This window comes from Polistes dominula, unplaced genomic scaffold (assembly GCF_049000335.1).
Source record: "Polistes dominula isolate Pdom_NZ unplaced genomic scaffold, Pdom_raw_medaka contig_83, whole genome shotgun sequence".
In the NCBI taxonomy this organism is placed as follows: domain Eukaryota; kingdom Metazoa; phylum Arthropoda; class Insecta; order Hymenoptera; family Vespidae; genus Polistes; species Polistes dominula.
Window position 1 is genome coordinate 537910 of NW_028301032.1, and position 19618 is coordinate 557527.

General features: G+C 32.9%; 2 protein-coding genes across 4 annotated transcripts; one reads left to right on the forward strand and one right to left on the reverse strand.

Annotated features, from left to right (window-relative positions):
• The first annotated feature begins 394 nt into the window (after positions 1 to 394).
• On the forward strand, positions 395 to 17173 carry gem (transcription factor CP2 like gemini). Of its 3 annotated transcripts, none has more exons than XM_015329696.2 (12): positions 395 to 1092; positions 1169 to 1433; positions 2850 to 2991; positions 5896 to 5970; positions 6636 to 6884; positions 6969 to 7113; positions 7493 to 7729; positions 7823 to 8071; positions 8622 to 8710; positions 13192 to 13459; positions 13539 to 13989; positions 14083 to 17173. In XM_015329696.2, exons 1-12 carry the CDS (start codon positions 949 to 951, stop codon positions 14130 to 14132), a joined length of 2364 nt encoding a protein of 787 aa, XP_015185182.2. In that variant the 5' UTR covers positions 395 to 948; the 3' UTR covers positions 14133 to 17173. The 3 variants fall into 3 exon arrangements, with proteins under 3 accessions (XP_015185182.2, XP_015185183.2, XP_089030501.1); XM_015329697.2 differs by having other exon boundaries at positions 7517 to 7729; XM_089174375.1 differs by lacking the exons at positions 395 to 1092; positions 1169 to 1433 and adding an exon at positions 1864 to 2720.
• An 88-nt stretch (positions 17174 to 17261) lies between these two features.
• On the reverse strand, positions 17262 to 19055 carry LOC107071044 (uncharacterized). The gene is made up of 2 exons (XM_015329699.2): positions 17959 to 19055; positions 17262 to 17617 (listed from the first exon to the last, which is right to left on the reverse strand). The coding sequence occupies exons 1-2, from the start codon at positions 18281 to 18283 to the stop codon at positions 17523 to 17525; spliced, it is 420 nt and encodes a 139-aa protein (XP_015185185.2). The 5' UTR covers positions 18284 to 19055; the 3' UTR covers positions 17262 to 17522.
• Between the last annotated feature and the right edge of the window lie 563 nt (positions 19056 to 19618).

Sequence of the window (19618 nt, forward strand, 5' to 3'; positions counted from 1 at the left end):
CTATATAATAGAACAATCATAGTTTGTCACTTTTTGTTTGGAGATATTATTCGGTACGTTTGACCGACAAGGTTGGTTAATCATAAAATAATAATATAATAATAAAGATAATCCAAAGGAAAAAAAAAAAGAAAAGAACGAAAATCTGTGTTATAATACTGCTTCAATAAAAAAAAAAGAGATTATAAGATAAAATAGAAGAAACAAGAAGAAAAGAACTTTATAAGAAACAAGATGCATTGCACCCAAGGTGTGGCAATGGTATTCGAAGACGCGTTCGTCGTCTTTTCACGTTTTTTGTCGCTCAAGTCGCGGGGTTGCGCACTTTTGGAAACACATCGACAGCGTGAGACAACTGGCATCAAGAAACTGTACAACAGCTTCTTCGTGATGTTCTAAGGGAAAGCTACAAAGTTTTTCTATGAAAATATAATAATACTCGCCCACACATATCACACCACATTAAAAGTTTGAAGAGTTTGTCGGGTGATGCGTTTCCGTTCGCTTCCAAAGGAGTGTCCTAAGACCCGGTGGAAGAAAAAAATCAAAGATACTCGAAGTAATAAACGGAAGTAAAGTAGAATATTCGATGTAAAAGAAAAAAAATCAAAGTTGTAAGTAACTTTTGATCGAACGTACAAAGAAAAAGAGAGAAAGGGAGAGAGAGAGAGAGAGAGAGATGCTACTTGGATTAATCAGAGCAACTATATCAAAATTCATCTTTCTGGTCCCCAATTTATTTGCAATAAATATCATTTCGATAATATAATCGATTATGTTGATTGAAGGATTAACAACAAGACCAACGGATTTCTGCATTTTCTTCCGACTTATTCTTCTTCTTCTTCTTTCAATTAAGTTTAATTATAGAGGATAAGCTAGATAAAATTTCAAATCCCCAATATATTATCACGGTAGCATTGATTTAATAATCCCTGAGGCCACTTAATGGAGCTCCAAATAATAATGGATGGCGGTACGGAAACCCTGAACGAAGCCATGTGGTTTACCGGCACTCCATCGCCGTCTTACGAACAATTATCATCGCCTAATCACATGAACAGATGCGAAGGAGGAATCGTTGCTCAACAAGTAAGTCAACAAAATCTAATACAGTTAGTATTTTGTCTTCATTTGATATATATCATCATTTTATTATTTGTGACAGACATCAGTAGGATATAACGATTCACGGGATACCACATTGTGGCAAGATAAGCAAAACGCGATCAAAAATTGTTCAGATGAGAGTGATCAAGTAGACTCGAATAACGTAACACCACGTCGTCACGTGTCATCGTCTTCCGAGCAAACTAACAATCGTCCATCTCAGCATAACAATTTAAAACGTCGAGCTGCTGCTGCTGCTACCGAGGAGTCTGCTGCTGTACAGCACGTTACTGAACTCGATAGGAAACACGCTAGAAGAGACGGTCAGTATGTTTAGAAAAAAGATTCCTTTATTTTTTGTTATCTTTATTCTATCTACAATGAAATCACCTGTGTTGGTTTTATATTGTACCTTCTCTTTTTACTTCTTCTTGAGTCTCATCAAATGGCTCAACTTTGTTAAAGCATTTACGATGATGCTATCTTCTACAGGTCAATTATCAATTTACCGAATGACGATGACTGCGACTACGTCTTAGCGTCATAACGTTCCAGTAATTCTATTCGCATCTACAAATTTACCAACGACCAAACGCTAACGTGTGCATATGTATGCATGCATGCATGCATGCATGAATGTGAGAACGTTTATCGACGTATCTTCCTTTGTGTGTGAGTGTTTGTATACGTATGCACAAGTACACGTCAAATCTCGTTTCGCATAATGGAAATTGGCATCTTCCTCCTGAACGCTATGCGATGCAACGCGACGAAACGAGGACGAAACATCTTCCGAAAATTCTCACGAATAGGATCATCGATTTTTACATCAACAAATTCTTTCATTTCTACACAAAATGATTATATTACATTATTCATTTCTTAGTAACCAATGTTCCATACAATAACTAGCTCCGAGTCATTCGTCATTATCTTTAAGTTGTTATAGATACATCATTTTAAAGGTCGTGGCACAACCGACCCCGATTGCATTGTCGTAGCCACAGCTAATATGTTGTGCATTATAATAGTTAATCAAACGAATCTTTGTTACAAAGTATCTCATGTTTGAGTTTTAGTTAGAATTTGCAAAAAATTTATAGAAAATTGTATAAATGTGAAACGCTTTAGTATAGCTATTCGAAGTTTGTGCTTTGAACTGTTGGAAAATGATCAGAGTACTTTTTTAGTATAAATCCGACGCCTTTTCGCCCACGTGGTCAGTCGTAATGATAACTCTTGCTTCGAGTACATAGTGTATCGAGCAGATTAGTCTACTGTAGAAACGAGAAAGAGAAAATCCAACGAGCAGTGTACATTTTCTAACGTGATAATAAAATATCATCTTAAAGGGTTTAGAAAATTTGAAAAAACAATTAAGTACATTATTTGTGTGTAATTATTAGATTATTATCTTGTTACGGTTTCAAGTAGAATGAAGTGGAGTGAAGTTGAAAGATCAAGGGTGCCGTATTTTGAAAGTCGACGTTATTCCCCGATAACATTAAAAAATAGACGACGTTACCCCACCACTCAAGATATCAAAGAGAGAATCGGTCCGATGCATCATCAATATCATGTTACTAATTGCGATAATAATATTCAAAGTGGTATGATACATCCGAGTTTATGTATTCGGACAGATGCTCTTTACCTTTTTCATTTGGATAGATAGAAAAACAAAAGAAAACAAAAAAAAAAGAGGAAGAAAATATTCAAGTAAACCTTTCTACTCGTAGGATCTATTGGAAGCAATGGTTCAGGTCAAGGTTGGTCCACACAGGTGGAAGAACTTGCAGAACATCTGGCTGACTTTGATGGATCATTGTCCGCACTTGCTGCCTCAGATCTGGCTACAGCTGTTGCCTCTTACAACATGAGGTAAGAAAGGTCATCAAACTTTTCAAAACGTTTCAAATTCAATTGATAAGACTAAATGATAAGACTAAAAACATTTCAAAATTCGCGCCGTCGTTTCTTTCCCGATGTTTATCATTATGTTATGTTATCGATGGTGGATGGGTGGTTAATACTGTAGGTTGATAATGTAGATTTCTAACATTAAATCAAGGTGGAAATGAATCTCGATCGCGAACCGTGTGCACAGTGTTCACGTCAAAACTAACTTTGAGTCAGAAATCCGGTTTTAACTGGACGCCAGTCGTTGGCATTACGTCGTACCGGCGACATGGCCACTAAATTTTAATCAAGATTCATCAGCCATTATTGGAATGAGTATATTATCATTTTATAAACAATCGAGCTTCACAAAAAAAAAAAAGATAAACCAATTATTTTCTACGGTCAAACGAATGGGGCATATATATGCATGAATATATAAATATTTATATATTACGTCGAAGACACGTGGACAATCATTTACTCTTTTATTTTTTATTTTGTTTTGTTTTGTTTTTAAAACGTAAGCATTTTAAGTGCTAGATACGTACAATCACGAAAAAAAAGATATTTAATAATTTTATATTTAATTTATTATTTATATATTAAATAACATTAAAACCCTTAAAGTGCACACTTGGTAAAAGTTACTTAAAGTGCACTGTGGGTGTTTGACACCCCAACGTGTTTGAACGCGTCTCCTGAAGCAGCTATTTAATATTTAAACCTCGCAATTTTTTTCAAAGTAGTTTGATACATCTTTTTAAAAATAGAATAGGTTTTATATCCATCTGAATTAACACTAAATAGCACTAGACAAATAACCCATTTTTTCAAATTCAGTACCGTTTTCGAGAGATCAAAAATTTGTTGGGGTGTCACACACCCCATGTGCACTTTAAGGATTAATATTATTTAATTATAAATATATTATAAAAATTAAAAATATATTAAATAAATAATATAATTAATTTATATATATATTAAAAAATATAAAAAAAATATAATAATATTAATAATATTAATAAAACAAGAAGGGGGGGGGTCGGGGGAGCTTTCATTCAGAATGTTTTTTTTAATTAGTTTACAAAAAACAAAACAAAAAACAAAATAAAGATTAAATTTGACAAAAAATAAAAGAGACATTTTATTTAACAAATGAAACATTTAATATGCACATTGTACAAATTTCTCATTAACAATTAATGAAAATCATTTGTGATTAAATGTTTATATAACTTGAAAAAAAAAAATGTTTACGTATAGAAAGAAAAAGAAACTCGAATCAAAGTCCTCGTATAACTTTTGTTATTTAAACAAATCATAAATCGTTCAAGAGTATACAAAAAGAGAAAGAGAGAGAGAGAGAGAGAAAGAGAAAGAGAAAGAAACTGTGTATAAGGTATGTGAAACGAGAACTGTCAGTGATCAGCTGATGTGATGCTAGAGTGCACGTGGAAATATAACATTTCCAAATATTTTATTATATTCGATAATATTCGATAATAATATCGATTTATTATTAGCTCGTATCGTGTATTTTTAATGTTACAATTAATTATCTTTTATGTATATAAGTAAACTTTTTCTGAAAATACTACATGTTTGTTGTGTATATGTGTGTGTGTTTCTGATTACAAAATGATGATCTCGTGAAAGAAACTACTACTATTTAAAAGTGCAAACAGAGAAAATGTTCTAATCGATTGTAAATATTTGTCCATAAAAATTCGATAATAATCAAATAATCGAGAAAGATAAGATAAAAAAAAAACGACAATTCGTTTCAATTGTTAAGGAAGGAATAGGATGCATCAATATATAAAAAGTGGGTAAGTATTGAAAAAAAAAAACAAAAACAAAAAAAAGAATTGATTCGTTTTTATAATTATTTTTAACACTAGATATACCAGATCAGTCATTTTAATTCAAAATGTCTACTTCATGTAACATTTGATTTCTATAAATAATTTAAAAATGTTTATAAATCCATTGATCTATTAAAATTATTATTGTTAAACACATTTTGTGTTATTTTTGAAGAATAAATAAAGACTAGTAAGCCTCAAAAAGCATTTTTTTTTTTTGTTATACATCAGTCATTTTGACTAGTGTGGTAGAAATAGTTATACTGAAAAAATGGTGATATATCTAGTGTTAAATAAAATTCATCATGCTAGTGAAACTTGTACACACTTTATGCTTTCTAAATGAATTTTTGATCATCATAGAAACTCACATGGGACAAATAAATTTGTCATTTTACCTAATTCGTCAAATTTATTTATCATCATTCGTTAGTATTGTTTGTTAAGAAACTTTTATACAGGGTTGATGATACCAAAGACGGTAAAATACACAGGTGAACCAGTGCGTTCCAGTTTTGGCTGACCTTACTGATTCTAGTTTTTATTACATCAATTCCTTTCTCTCTTTCTGATTTTTTTTTTTTTATTGACAATACTTTTTTATTTTATTTTTTATCTATATTCTATCGAACTAAGGATAAAAAAAAGGTTAAAGGAATTTTAATTACAAAATTATCTAAGGTAAGTCGCGTAAATCAAGTTTATGTCCATTTACAATGAATATTTGAAAGAAATTAAATTTAATAAAAGAAAAAAAAAGAAGAAAGAGAGTAAGGTGGGATAAATTTATGATCTCGTGTTAGTAGATAGTTAAGATAATTTGCAAAATATAAATAATCATAAAAATTTGTTTATTAGAACAATCTTTAATCCGTCATTATCGACTTTCGACTTCGCACCTTGTTCTTTTCCGATCACGTAATTTACAAATACGCGTTCCTCTCGTATTTCTTTTAATTATGCTATTACTTCGATAAGAAAAAAAATAACAAAAAAATATTTTTTAATATAATTTCAGCGAAGCTTTACTCGCCTTTCCATCGGTCTTCAAACAGGAAGCACCGTCACCGGAAAATCAACACAACAATTCAAAGTAAGTAAAAATGACGCGCGTTTAACAAAACGTATTATTATAATTGTAAAATATTCACATTGCAAAATATGTATTTATCTAATAATAATAATAATAATAATAATAAACATTAGATTAAGAAAAAAAATATATTGAAAAAATCTAACGGAATTTACCAGGAGGCTCCCCTGCAAAGCAGAGAAAAACTGATAAACAATTTGATAAATGCATGAACGAACTAACCCGTTTCGTTGTTATCGTCGTATACTTGTGACTCCTTCGGGTCAAATCTTTAGTCCCCACGCCATGTCTTATGAAATAATCTGCGCATCCGTCGAGTAAATGAGTTAATTGTCATTAACTTTAAGTACTGGTGTAGTAATAATTGTGTTAAGGAAAATCTTTTCAAAATCTATAAATATTAATCGAAACTCTAGATATCAAATTTTTGATTATTTTTGCTATATTACATTATCTAAACAAGATAACTGATAATTAAATTATAAAATGAGATAAATATCGAATCTTTTAATCGATAAGAAATCGTTCAAGATTAACTTAATGTAAAATGTGAAAGTACTATGAAAACTACCTTTTTAAATTTATAGTGAGTTAGTTGAGAGAAATCGTGCCAAGTATTGACTATGATAATTATAGTAATTAACGGCAAATGTCTTTTTTTACAGCTTAAATCACGTGACTCAGAGAGCAATAAACGGAGGAGGACCAGGTGCGAACAATGCTGCGAACAACAACGTCAATGCAATTGAAACGGATAACAACAGCAACAATGGACAAACAACATCAGCAGCAGCAGCAGCTAGTCTTCATCAGCTGCTTTATTCGAGTAACGAGGAATATCCGGCGACTTCGACCTCCGGAAATCACGTTTCTTCATCTTCCCAACAAGGAAATGAATTCAACGAGGATTGTCGGTAAGGAAATCAAAAGTAAAAAGGAATCTAACAAAATTATTTTTTTTTTTCTTAAACGAGGAACAACAAATTGTCTTTTTGTAGATTCCAATACGTTCTAGCAGCGGCCACTAGCATTGCAACGAAGGTTAACGAGGAAACGCTTACTTATTTAAACCAAGGTCAGTCGTATGAAGTCAAATTGAAGAAACTAGGGGATCTATCGGCCTATCGTGGAAGGATTTTGAAGGTACTTGGTCGCGCGCTTATCTCATTAAAAACCCATTAGGAAAATACTCTTATGTTTGGGTAGCGGCATCTTCAAAAACGATTCGGTGATATGCTAAGAGATTATACAACAAACGTGTGTGTTCATACTGGACTAGTACACGTGCTGACCACCACGCTGCTCGTGTGATTACTTTAACTTATTTTTATGAAATATCAAATGAATATTGGAATCGTGTTCTTCGGGGGATTACCTGTACTGTATTTTATGATTTTAGCTAGTCTTATTTGTTTTTTTTATAAAATATATTTGTCTTTACATTTCATTACGCGAGTTAACGGTGTGTCATCGACGTTCGAAAGATGTGAGTCTCCCAAACGGTACTACAACGCCTCTGAAGGGACATACGAACTTTCTGTTTCAGTCGACAATTCGTATTTGTTTTCACGAGAGGCGTCTTCAATACACCGAGCGTGAACAAATGCTTGCTTGGCAACGTGCTAGACCAGGTGAAAGATTACTCGAGGTAGACGTGCCACTTAGTTATGGTATGGTAGACGTTTGTCAACCATCTCCGTCCAGTAATAGCGTTGAATTCATGTGGGACCCTACTAAAGAGGTTGGCGTTTATATCAAGGTAAGATAAGACAACGTATCTAAATATAAAACTATTATTATATTTATTCTTACTTAATCTCGTAGATTTGTTTGTTTTCTTTCTTTTCTTCAGGTTAATTGTATTAGCACAGAATTTACACCAAAGAAACACGGTGGCGAAAAAGGTGTACCATTTCGAATTCAAGTTGAAACACGATTACCAGGTGGACCCAGATTGCATGCCGCCTCTTGCCAAGTCAAAGTTTTTAAATTAAAAGGAGCCGATCGTAAACATAAACAAGATCGCGATAAAATTCTACGACGACCACCCCACGAACAGGACAAATATCAACCTGGTTACGATTGTACTATTTTATCCGACGTAAGTTTTATTTCTATCCTGATTCTAACAATAATAAGGAAAAACCAAGTTATTGGAACACCGATTTTTGGTTTGCTTGCATTCATCAACCCCTATAACTGTGTATGTCTGTTAACCTGATTTTTCCTCTCGTAAATTGGAACTACTATTAACATGAAAATTGCTAAAGCTACCACAAAAAGTATTTGAACAGAACTTTGAAATCTTTAATATTTAGGAGGACCACCTTTAGGCACGAATAATATCTTTTAAGCGTTTATGTATATATGCATAGTATTTACTAAGTTTTCTGTAATACATGGTGGTCTTTTAAACTTGTTTTTGAATGTTACATTAAATAATTTCATATATCGTAGATCTATTTATATTGAATAATTTATTTACTTCACCGTATGTGCCTTTCCTTATTTGCCCCACATGACAATTGAATGTTCTTTTACTTTCAGAAATTTTAGATTTATGTTGAACACATGATGATCAATATTTAATTTTAAAATTCAATCAATCAAATTCTCATAGAAATAATACCTTTATTAAATTCTGTTTAAAGATTCCATTAGAAGCCCTAACGTCATCGTCATCGTCGTCAAATTTGATAACGCAAAATGGAACAAGTCCCTATTCGTCGACCGAGGCAATGTAAGTGTACTTTTTTTTCTTTGTCTTTGTATCTCTAATAATTGTCACTACGTTAAAAGTAAATTTATCCTCATTAATCGTAACAAACACAATTTTACATTGCTGCGTACATGAGACTGACGATGAAGTTAATTCAATCGGCAAAATTACGAAACTAGAGTCGTATGAATATGCGATTGGCTACGATCTTACATTTCCATAATATTGCTTTAACGAAATCAATTGTATGTTTATTTATTCTGTTGTTTTTTTTTTTTTTTTTCAATTAAGATTGCGAAACAATATACTAACTATCCGACGTAAAATGATTTCGTATTTGCTCGTTATTTTGGTATTCCTAAATAAACCCTATAATAATATACCAATGAAAATAAGCAGAAATTAGTCTTGCATACCAATTCGAATAAACCACAAACAAAAGTACCCAAGTCATACGTAACTTTACGTAACTCTTTTTTAAACATGACGAATTAAAATCGATATCATTTCCTATCGATCTTTATCAGAAATACAATGGGTATCAAAAAAAAGAAATTCGATTATCTTTTTATCAAGAACGCAAAACATTTTCGCGTTTCATATAGGATTGACCAATCGGCATTTAAAGATGAAAATAAACAGAAAAAATAATTTTTAATCGCGTACACATTGGCGTTAAAATTAACATGTAAATATAGACTACGTGGGGGGTCGGGAGAGAGAACATAGAAATGTGTTTTTGAAAAATCTGTTTATTATCATCGAGAAGCTAATAAAAACGCAGCAACAGCAGCACAGTAGCTGCCACCACCGCGTATCGAATAGAAAAAAGAAAAAACAAATATGTTTTGGTAAAGATCTATAAAACGAAACTTGGCATAGGATGTAAGTGCATTTAAAGGGGAGTAAAAAAGCGAGCATGCAAGCGCACCTCCTCCCCCTCCTCTCGTCTCTCCCTCCCTCCCACCGTTATGCACTCGAACATAATAAAATAAGGAGAATGCGCACAGCGTTGTCGGATTATCTAGAACCGTTTAGTGGTGTGGTGGTGATGGTATAGTGGTAGTGGTTAGAGAGAGAAAGAGTATAGCAACAGAAGCAGCAGGGGCTGAGGAGTTAAACGGAAGGAAGAGAGGTGGAGGTTACCAATACACACAACCAACACACATCAGTCCAAGAAACAGCAACAGGAACGTTGTATTCAGTAACTGTGGCTAATAAACTGGCTCGAACTGGCGCGAGCCGGCATCTGGTAGAGCCGGCAGCGACGCAACAACTTCGTCGTCGTTGTATAGAAAGGAGAGGGATGTGGAGAAAGACAGACGAACGGATGGACGGACGGACAGACCGAAAGAGAAAGAACAAGAGAGAAAGAGAGAGAGAAAGATCGTACCGCACCGCACGATGGACAAATAAATTCAGAACGTCGCGTCGTCGTACGATCCAAGCACGCGTACCGTCCAATATCTGCTCTTCTCTGCTTTGCTCTGGCCTGTTCTGATCTTTTCTGATCTGTTCTGATTTACTTTAGCCTAGCCAGCTTGTTTTTCATTTGTTTATTTAATTTTTCAAAGCAAATATTCAAGTTGTTTTCTTCTTGGCACCAAGTCTTATTGGTCACGAAAGTCTTGTTGTTTGCTACGATTAAGAGCATTGGTAAACTGAATTGAGGATTAGGGTTTTAAATAATTGTAGGAGAGGAAAGGATCTAAGAAGAATCTAGCCAAATCATAAAGATGATCTATCGTTGAGAAATTAAGAAAATAAAATCAATGTCTCATTGGTGGGGTGGTATCGGTGCGTCATATACCAAACAGAAGTTTAGTGGTGTTACCAACGAAGTTCTTCAACGTTGATGGTGGTAGTGTGCTGTTATCATCATCGTTATCTTTCAACAAACCTTTAAAGCGTTTCTTGCGAATTCTATTGCAATTTTTGGTCGATCAAATTTATTCGAAATATTTTCCAACGAAAAATAATACAATAATTGTTATCATCTTGAAGAACGGTGGTGCACTTGTGAAAAAGTCCAGTTGCGAAAAGTAGAAACGAGAGAGGAGTTTAAGAAGAGGAGGAAGGAGGAGAGGAGGAGGAGGACAAGGAGGAGGAGGACAAAGAGTATATAGGAATAATCGCGAGTGATCGTGCGTGCTAAAAGTTCTCTTACGTAAGCCAGCGAAACAGTAAGACACAGAGAAAGAGAAAGAGATAGAAGAGGAGGAGTTAGGTGGAGGTGGAGGAGGAGGAGGAAGAGGTACTGAAAAGTATCTCGTGTGTCTCACCAAGTGAAATATTGCAGTGTGCAGGGTTTACGTTATTGTGCATCCTCTAATGTTGATGACCAAACGAAGCTTGGAATCAAATCGTTGATTATAAAAATCTTAATATATTTTTCAACACCTACTTGTCTAGCAAAAATATTAATAATAAATAAAAAGAAGAATAAGAAGAAATAAATAAATTGAAACTAGTCAAAGCACAAGGATAAAGAAGAGGAAACAATTAAAAAGAAGAAGCTTCAGCAAGTCAGGCCGTTGGAATGCCCCCGTTCGTCGTTTCAGCGGCACGATCACCGCTACTATCCTTATCCTTAGGATTGATCGATTACACTAATTTCATTCCAAGGGTCAACATAGATCTATCCTCCTCACCTACTCTAGCTATCGTTGACAGAAAAATATTATTTTTGTCCCGAGAAATCGTGATTATCGGTAACGACGATCATCTTTTGAGATGACGAGCGGCCTGACCGCCGGAAAGCTAATGCCAGGGCGGTTAAAAACGCTCCACGATCACCACTACCACCATCACTACCATTAACTCTTTCACCTGGTTTTATAAACATAATTAAATCAAATTTACCGTCACTACCAGTAGTATTCCCTTTTCTTCTTCTATTTCTTGTATGGTGAAATTCATTAGAATCAAGTGGATCTCCAGCAACAAGGAGATGATCATCCAAAGAATGGACGATCTATAAAGATAATTAATTAATAATCACCCACCTAACATCGAGAAAGAGAGTAGTAGAGAGCAAAAATAAGAAGACAAGTTAAATCTTATCCCAAAGATATTATTGTTATTTCTTTTTTTCTGAAGTATCAATACATATATACATATAAAGATAAAGCAAGAGAGACAACAGAACCCAAGAGAAACCAGGATAAACGACTGCTTGACCCGATGATGATATTTTTTGTGTTCATATTTTGATAAATAGGAAACGATTCGCGACAGACAACGAAGGCCAAAGAAAACGATCGCGCCGGTAAAGACAAGGCCGGTGATATCCGGTTTGGGGCAAACATGCGTGAATCTGCGAACTATCGTTCGACTCAAACCGATCGGGACAGCTGCCACGAAAGCTAACGTTCGTTTCTTTTTTTTTTTTTTTTTACTATTTTTTATTTTATTTTATTTTGTTTTTTTTATACTTACTTTTTTTTTCTTTTTTAATAAAACGCATAAAACTTCGAGAAACAACAGACGTCGTCGTTGTCTTCTTTCTCTCTTCCTTCTCTTCTCAAGATTGTGATATATAAATATAAAAGTAACAATTAAATATATTTTTCGATAACATCTTCGTTTGCTACTCGAGTGCTAGAGGAAGAGGAAGACCCTAAACGAAATTGCACGAAATTTAAAAATAAATTATAATAGGACACTCTCTGAGATACTCGCGAAATGTCCAAGAGCTTCTCGAATTGGGACTTGAAGAGTTGTTGGACTGTTAGATCGTCGGGTAATCCTCGTGAAAGATCATCTTCAACGATATTGATTTTTGAACACGAGGTTACCATCAAAGGCGGTCCTTTAGGGATAGAGATCGTAGCCAAATTTATACACGGTCTTACTGATGGTCGTGCTAGAAGGAATCATCATCTTTTTCGAGGTGGATTGACAAGTCTTACTTTGAAAAGATGTCAAAACAATAACAAGAGGATAGCTGCTGCTACGGCTGCAAGCAAAGCGTCCAAGCTAATTTTTCGTCTGAAAGCACCACCTACCATGTAAGGAACAGAGAACTTATATTAGGGTGAATCAAAAGTTCGTACATTTTTTCAATTAATATTTCCAAAGTAAATTTAACATTACAATTCATTATACAGTTTATAACACAATTATAAGAATTTTTGATTCACTTTAATAAAGATTGCATTTCAACTATTTCCCAAGTCCAATCAAACTTTGACAATTGTTTAACTCTTTCTTAAGAACCGTTGTTTACGTTCAATTAGTTAACTGCATATCAACAAATGTCTTCTTTTTGTTGGAATCCTTGATGAACTAGTTTCCCTTTAATTGTTCCTAATAAAGTTGATTTGCTCGAAACATGATATTACAAATCTCTCTCTTTTTCTTTCTTTCTTTCATTATCGTTCGTTCTCGTTTATTATACTCTCGTTTATCATTCTAATTGAGAATCATATAGAGATATAGAGAGAAAAGTCATGTTGTAAGTTGTTCAGTATTATAAAAATTGTCTTTATACATTTTTCTAGATCACCACAAACTCGAGCAAGCGTAGGTGGAAATGCATCACCCATTAGAGCACCCTCGGCCCTATCAGTTTCCGCATTCGATGGTGTTGTCCCTTTGGTAGCAGCAACGGATGCTGCTAAAGAAAATGTTGGGACAACTGCACCGGCTCTTCCATCACCAGCCATCTTACCGGATCAATCTTGCATCGTTGAAAATGACAATGTTGTTGGTTTTTCTAGAAAAATTACTACCAATTCTCCGAAACAACAACTAGAATCTATGAAAATTGTAATTTTCCTTAAGTTTAATATCATTATTAATATTTATTGAAATTCTTTTTCCTTATATTATTGTCTCTATCATACAGGGAACATCTTATTTCACCGAATTGGCACCTGACGCTAACACTGCTCAAACCAGTGCGTGGCTTAGGGCAAGCAGATTCAACGCATTCGAATCAACCTTTGCTAATTTCTCAGCTTCCGATATTCTACGACTTTCAAGAGACGATTTAATACAAATTTGTGGTCTTGCCGATGGAATACGATTGTTCAATGCTTTACACTCGAAACCACCTACGCCAAAACTCACCCTTTATTTTTCTGTGGAGGGTAATGGTTTACTTTGGAGAGTCGCTTATCTCGATCATTTAACCAGCAACGCTTTGACGAACAAATTGATGAATACTTTGAGCCTACCTCAGGATCGTTTGCATTCCGTGCTTTTTCTCGGTCCTCAAGGAATTCATGTTTTGGTTACCGACGAATTGGTTGCCAATATGAAGGACGATAGCATGTATTTTGTGGAAACTATCAAAGGTAATTTATTTTCAATGTTTTCATGTGTTTTCAATTAAAATTTGTTTAGATATTTTAACTAAGTTTTTGATTTTTTTTCAATTCTTTTTATAGATACAACCAGTGATCGGTACAAATTACTCTTGAAATCATCGTCACGTTGAACATCACGTTGTTAGTATACTTATCGATCTTTCAAATTATTATAAGAAAGTGATCAAATGTGTGGGGACACATTATTTAATGCTTCGAGATTCCTCTTACTCTTCGTGCAATATATAGTTTATATATATATATATATTTAGATATTTATTGTTGTAGAAAAAAAATGCGAAAAAGAGAAGAATAATTAGAGAACTTTATAATCGGCAAATTTAGATTCTACGGAAAAAATACGGCACAAGAGGGAATCGTCTATCTTTCTTTCTTTATTTTTTCTCTTAATAATCATATTAAATGTTGCAATTAATATTTCGGTGTCTTGATATGAAATTCGTTCCAACAAAACCGTCATTTTCTTTTTTTTCGTCAAAAAATTCAGCAGTTATCTAAAATACTATTATTATTAACTGACATTAGGAACTAGAAAGTTCATTGCCGCATTTACCAAATCCCGCTATTGTTCTCGTCCCTAAGCGCGATCCTTCCATTTGCGGTCTTCGTATCCTATTTCTTTCAGTTCTCTTCTAATATTATCCTCTCATCTATGTCTCGGTTTTCCTAGTGGTCTTTTCCCGTTTGGTATACCGACCAATATTTTGTGCGCCGTTCGTCCTCCCCCATGCACGCCACGTGATCAGCTCATCTTAATCGGCGTGATTTTACGACGTTGATAATGTCCGGTTTGTTGTACAATCGATGTACTTCAACGTTATGGAGTTTTCTCCATTCGCCCGTTTCCTCATCGCGTTTTGCGCCGAAGATTTTACGAAGAACTTTGTTTTCGAAGACCCTGAATTTCTTTTCATCCCGTAACATAAGCGACCACGATTCGCTACCATAAAGGACTACCGGCAGGATGATTGTCCTCTATATCCTGATGTTTAGTCGCCTAGACAGCAACCGCTAGCTGAGTAATTTGTTAACCGAATAAAAACATGAGTTGCCTAGATTGATTCTTTTCTTAAGTTCTTCGTTAATTTCGTTCGTCTGGTTTATGATCGATCCTAAATACCTAAAGATCCGCTCAAAATGAATGAAGTTCCAGTACTAGACCTATTCTGAACTCTATCGGTTACCATATATTTGGTTTGTTCCGCGCTTATTTGCAGTCCCAGATCTTTAGTATAATCTATTAATATTTTTGCGTTATTAATTAATGTCTCTTCATTGTCCCCTAACAAAGCAATATCATCCGCGTATGTCAACAATATAAATAACTGTTAAATTTGTTTTATTAAAAGACACACAGAATGAAAATTGCTGCATTTAATATATAAGCGCTAATTTTGTCGATGCGCATATCTTCCTAATTATGACAAATAATATCGATCGTCATTAGAATACAATTGAAAAGAAAAATTCTCATCTTACATTAATATACATCGATAAATAATATTTTTCATTAAAATCATGCGAATCTATCTTTTTTTTTTTTTTTTGACAATAATTAACGACAATACGAAGAAAAAAATTTGTTGTTGAGTCTTTCAAACGAATTTGCTTTTTATTATTTTTTTTTTTGCTATATTATATATATATATAATTTATGTTGAGATTATTTAGAGAATAATGTGAATTTTGAAATATTATAGATGCCAGAAATTTACAAGATGGTCTCATAATAGAAAATAATGAGTTTTTTTTTTCGTACAAAAAAAAAAGTTTGTCATTATAATAGTTATTATTTATTATATCAGTTAACTACTATTATAAATTTAGTTAGAAACTGATTCTTTTTTAATAAACCATCAAATTCTAGATACCAATGAATAATATTAGCGTAATCAGCTACAACAAAAAATAACAATACGAAAATATTGATTTCAATTGAACGATTAACCCTTAAAGTGCACATGGGGCGTTTAACACCCCAACAAATTTTTGATCTCTCGAAAACGTTATTGAATTCGAAAAAATGGGTTATTTGTCTAGTGCCATCTAATGTTAATTCAGATGGGTATAAAACCTATTTTATTTTAAAAAAGATGTATCAAACTACTTTGAAAACAATTGCGAGGTCTAATTATTAAATAGCGGCTTTAGAAGACGCGTTCAAACACGTTGGGGTGTCAAACACCCACAGTGCACAAACTTTTACCAAGTGTGCACTTTAAGGGTTAAATTCGTGTTAATGTGCCTTAATGTTCTGCCAAGCATACAAATCTAAATGCTTCCAAGAAAAATGAATGATATAAAGTCATGTCAATTAATTTCAATTGTAACTATTTTCCGCAATTTTAGATACTTATAAAAATGTAACTTATGCAAATGTTATTCAGTCTTAGATACGTTTCATGGATAAAAAAAACAAAAAAAAAAAGAAAAAAAACTTGTCAAGTATTATATCTTTCTGTTATTTGTTATATTATAAGAGTTTATACAAACTATCATTGTTAATAAGATAACTAATTAGAAGCTTATGAGTATAATGATATATTATTGTTATATATTTACAGTGAGAAGCGTACCTGTGCGTTTAAATGGCATCTATTATATGCCATATTCATTCTTATCATGTATGACACAATAACTTTAATAATTTACATCGATATACGTACAAGTAAATATACCTAATAAGAAAGTAATGAGAGCGCGTATAAATATCTAATTGTTATTACATATAAATTGCGCTATTATAAATCAATTATTTTTTCACTATTGTATGTTAAGTGCCACGTAGAATTATTATTATTGATTATTACTAATTCTTACGATAATAGTACATACTTTACTAATGGTACACATATATATGTTATATTACAAAATCTTTGCAAAATGAAGTAACGAATTGGCATATAAAGATTACTAAAAAAAAAAAAGAAAAAAATACTAATAATAGTTAAAAATTTGTTTATATATATATATATATATAAAAAAAAGAAAACTCAAATTAAATATCTAATCAAACGAGTAACACACTGTGTACGCTCATAAATAATTGACACGTCGATTATAAAATTTATTGTGTGTTTACTTAGTCGCAATTTGCGTACAATCAGTCTGAATAAAGTGTAATAAAAAAAATATTTTTCAATGACAATTATATGGACACGAGACATTTTCATCATTTACCATGATGATAATACTCCTTTTTTTTTTTTTTTTTTTGGATAGAACAAAATCAAAAGATATATATTCATAAATATATTACTTTATTTAGAAAAAAAAACAAAAAAAACATAATAATGACAATAAAATTTCAATTGACTTGATCATCATTTGACACGTTAAGACCAAATATGATCATTCGTAAAAAGTAAACGTACTCGTAACATTATATTTTTGTTTGTATATATAAATCATCATTTTGATTCGAATAGAAAGCAGAATTTTTGTACTCATTCATTCCAGTCGACTTGTTTAGTCATCAAATTCAAAGATTTGCCTATATGCTACTTTTTCTTCTTCGACTGTTTGTTCTTCTTTTTCTCTTCTTTTTTCTGCTCACGTTCCTTCAAGCATTTGAAGAGTTTATAGACGAAGAATACTGAAAATATATATTATATCGATTTGTTATCATCAAATAAATCACTATAGTTAGGAGTAATTTCATTATAAAACGAATGATTATATGACGCAAGTAGAATTATGGAAAGATGTGGATAAAGAATAACGTGGAATTGGATTATTGCAAAATTGTGTTCGACATTCACCATACTTCTTATGTTTGCATATAATGAGTTGAGTCATTTTCGTCATCATTGGAGGGCTTGCGAAATTGCCGTACTTGTTAAAAAAAAAAAAAAAAAAACAATGTAAAATGATGAGAGAGAATTGAATAAGTCAAAAAAGACTCGAAAGATTTGACAATGACGATGAAATATTTACCAAAAATAAGAGCCACGATGGCAAGCAATGACAACAAAATGAGAGTTTGACCGGTTAGATCGCGAGTAGCGGACATTTGTTGAAAATCCGCGCCACGACCTTCAATAGTCTTCATCAAATCTTCCCTTAAGTTGTTTTTTTCTTCCTCGGAAATGCCGGTCATTGAGTCAAGCATCTCTAACAGCTGTTGAGGACTAGGAAGTTTTCCTTCAGGAAAACCACCCTGATTTTCTTCCATATTGTCAATATTATCGGATACAACTTTATTATCAACAGCATAAGCGCTAACGAACATCTCAAGTCCGCTAATTATCGACATCCACATCCTAATTATTGAACATCAATTATTATTAATATACTCTAAAAAAAAACTCTTTCTTTTCTATTTAATTAAATAATCCTCCTATTAACAAATTGTTATTAACGTACCTGTAATTTGCTAAATGGTAAAGACTATACTACTACTCAGTTGAAAAAATAAACGACAATAAAGAGAACAACAGCTGCTTTTCAAGAAAGCAGCATGCGCTTAAAAAGATAGAACGATTATTACTGATTACTGATTACTGATATAAATGAGATCGGTAGCGCTTTAGTGGAAAGATATGCTCGATTCACAAAGACTTCTCGTCTTATGATTGGTAGAATCCTGATAACAAGGAGCCAACGTGGCTTCTAAACGACGACACGTCTGTCTTTCAACCTTGCACACGAACCAACTTGACCTTTTCTAAGGCTCCCATGAAGAAGAAGAGCTTCGTGAAGCTCTCTCTCTCTTTTTATTGTAGATACATGTACGTGAGATAAAATAATATCGATAGACAGAAAAAAAAAAGATAGAGACATGGGAGAATCCCTTATCACGAGCTACTGAGCGACTCATCAAATTGACCTTTTTCCTCGATCCCGTCTGTATCGGTTGGTTATTTTTATAAACAAATCAAATAAAAACCTATTAAATCAATTTCATAATGTATATTGTAATAAAGAGATACGAGAAAACTGTTGATCATCCTATATAAAAATTGACTTTTGTTAAAAAAGATATTATGTGTTAGACATACACTTGGATGGCTAACATCTTTTCTATTTTACAGCTGTTCCAATTTTTCTTATCTATATATTTTTTTGGTTTTTTTTTTTTTTTTTAAATATTTTATTACAAAAAAATTCAGAGTAATTTTTGTCCATCAAAATTCTTTCAAGAAAAATCGATAAAAACATATCAGAAATGAAATTTGATGATCTAAACGTATATTCCTACAAATCACTGAAGAGTACAACAGATCGAACGGATAAGAAGGCCGGTCATCGACACTTGCATTATGCATTTTGCATTATCTTTTAAGATAAAGACAATATTGAATTAAAATCGAAGATAGATAAAATATAGAACATTGTTTTGAGAAGAATGGAACACGTGTGACTCGTAGGAAGAGGCATATGTTGCTTTTCTAACATAATAAGGTTGAAAGGAGAGAATGAAATTTAAAAAAAAAAAAAAACAGGGGGGTAGAAAGTATACAGGATATATAACGGTGTTTAAAAGTAACAATATTCTCACCAGATAATCCGACTATTATTATCCCTGGAATAACAAAGACGACGTTGTTAAAACCGTGTTGATACGGTGTGTCTGGTCCGCTTAATTCCACCATCC